General features: G+C 37.2%; 2 protein-coding genes across 2 annotated transcripts in view; both read left to right on the top strand.

Moving 5' to 3' along the window:
• The window catches only part of LOC117124646, a 2,644-nt gene extending 2,424 nt beyond the window's left edge, over positions 1–220 (top strand). Inside the window, exon 2 of the mRNA XM_033270950.1 lies at positions 8–220. Coding sequence (XP_033126841.1) covers positions 8–220 — 213 coding nt within the window. The remainder of the gene's footprint in view (positions 1–7) is intronic.
• The window catches only part of LOC117124645 (cyclic nucleotide-gated channel rod photoreceptor subunit alpha-like), a 123,918-nt gene that overhangs the window by 6,101 nt on the left and 116,271 nt on the right, over positions 1–1,546 (top strand). The window lies entirely within an intron of this gene.

Genomic DNA, 1,546 nt, shown 5'->3' with positions numbered 1-1,546 from the left:
TAAACAGAAATTTAAACTTAATGTTAGGAAAAAGGCATTCGTTGTTCGAGTTACTGACGATTGGAACTCCCTTCCTAGTAATGTGGTAAATCAGAGTTCAGTAAATCTTTTTAAAGCGGGCTTAGAGAAAGTCTGGTCTGGCCACCACTTTAAATTTTGCCCGTATATGACCGAAGAGGATTCGATAGTGATTGAGGGACAAATGAGCTTTGATCTCTAAGTCTCGAAGATTCAAGGTAAATTCAAGGTAAATTCAAGGTAAATTCAAGGTATCATTCTACAGTATTTCTATTTGTTATACTCCTACACCCCTGATCCTTAATTAATTTGTTTAAAGGGCCAACACTATTTTTGGAGCTGTGCTCAAGGGCCGAAGATAATATTTGAATACCGGTATTTTAATGTTTTTGGTAATTCCAAATTCTACTTTTTGTATACCGGTATGGTAACGAATTCAGTACCGTAACTATAAGCAAAGAATACTGTACATAATTATCAATATTCTTTTCACAACCTACCCTATTTGGTTAAAACAATAAGAAATTGCATTCGGTACATAATTAACGTTAGTTCTTCTGTTCTTTCGTTTGTTCGCTCGTGTAAATCACAAGAGCTACACAGTTGGTTTTAATGTAGCTTCCCGTAACGAATAATGGCGTATAATCGAATCTAGTTGCGTTAATAATTGACTGGAACAGTCGTAGCAGAGTCACCGACGAGCAGGTTAATAGCATGACAACCCCCCTCCCGTTTATACTCCTAGATGAAGAGACAAATGTAAGTAAAGTGTCTTGCCCAAGGACACAAGCAATGCGAGGAGCGTCGGTCCAACACAAGCTACGCCACATACTTCCACGAAGCGTTAATAACATAAACATTAAAAATATATAATACGCATACTTTATAAAATCATAAATTAACATAATGTTCTGATAAACAGATTAGGCGCGATCTACAAATTATCCCTAACGACAGAAACGCGTCTGGGAAAACCATGTATTACAAACGCGTCTGGGAAAGCGATCGTCTAATTATCGTGCCTCATGAATATTAATAAGCTAGTCGGAATATGTCCCAGACGCGTCTAAACGGGTTTGTGCTGTTGAACGCGTTTGCCATTGTTTCTACTGTTTTGGGCGACAAACGCGTCTGTGTCGTTAGGTTGAACTACCGCTTTTGTACAATTTAAAATACTAAACAAGTTTTACTTTGAAATGAACCAAGTTCAAAGTTTAAAGGCTCCATAGTCCTAATAGTTAAATTAAGTGGTAAATGACGATAATGGCAGCACATGCATGTAGGCCTAATTGCCGTTTGCTCTGTCGGAAAGACCTATCTTCGTTAAATAGCAGCCTACCAGCTAAGAAGCTGACGACGAACGAAAAAAAAAAAACATTTATCAACTCCCTGCACACATATCACATTGGAACACAAATGGACGCCAGTATTCGCCAAACATCATTCAATAAACTATAGAGAAAATAGAACATCTATTTTCTCTATTATTAAACGTAGGCATCAATATATATTATATACAGCAACTAGG

The sequence above is a fragment of the Anneissia japonica genome, unplaced genomic scaffold, assembly GCF_011630105.1.
Source record: "Anneissia japonica isolate Jap-2015-1 unplaced genomic scaffold, ASM1163010v1 scaffold2055_len368625_cov186, whole genome shotgun sequence".
Lineage (NCBI taxonomy): Eukaryota > Metazoa > Echinodermata > Crinoidea > Comatulida > Comatulidae > Anneissia > Anneissia japonica.
Note: the sequence above shows the minus strand (reverse complement) of the source record. Positions and strands in the feature narration are given on the sequence as shown.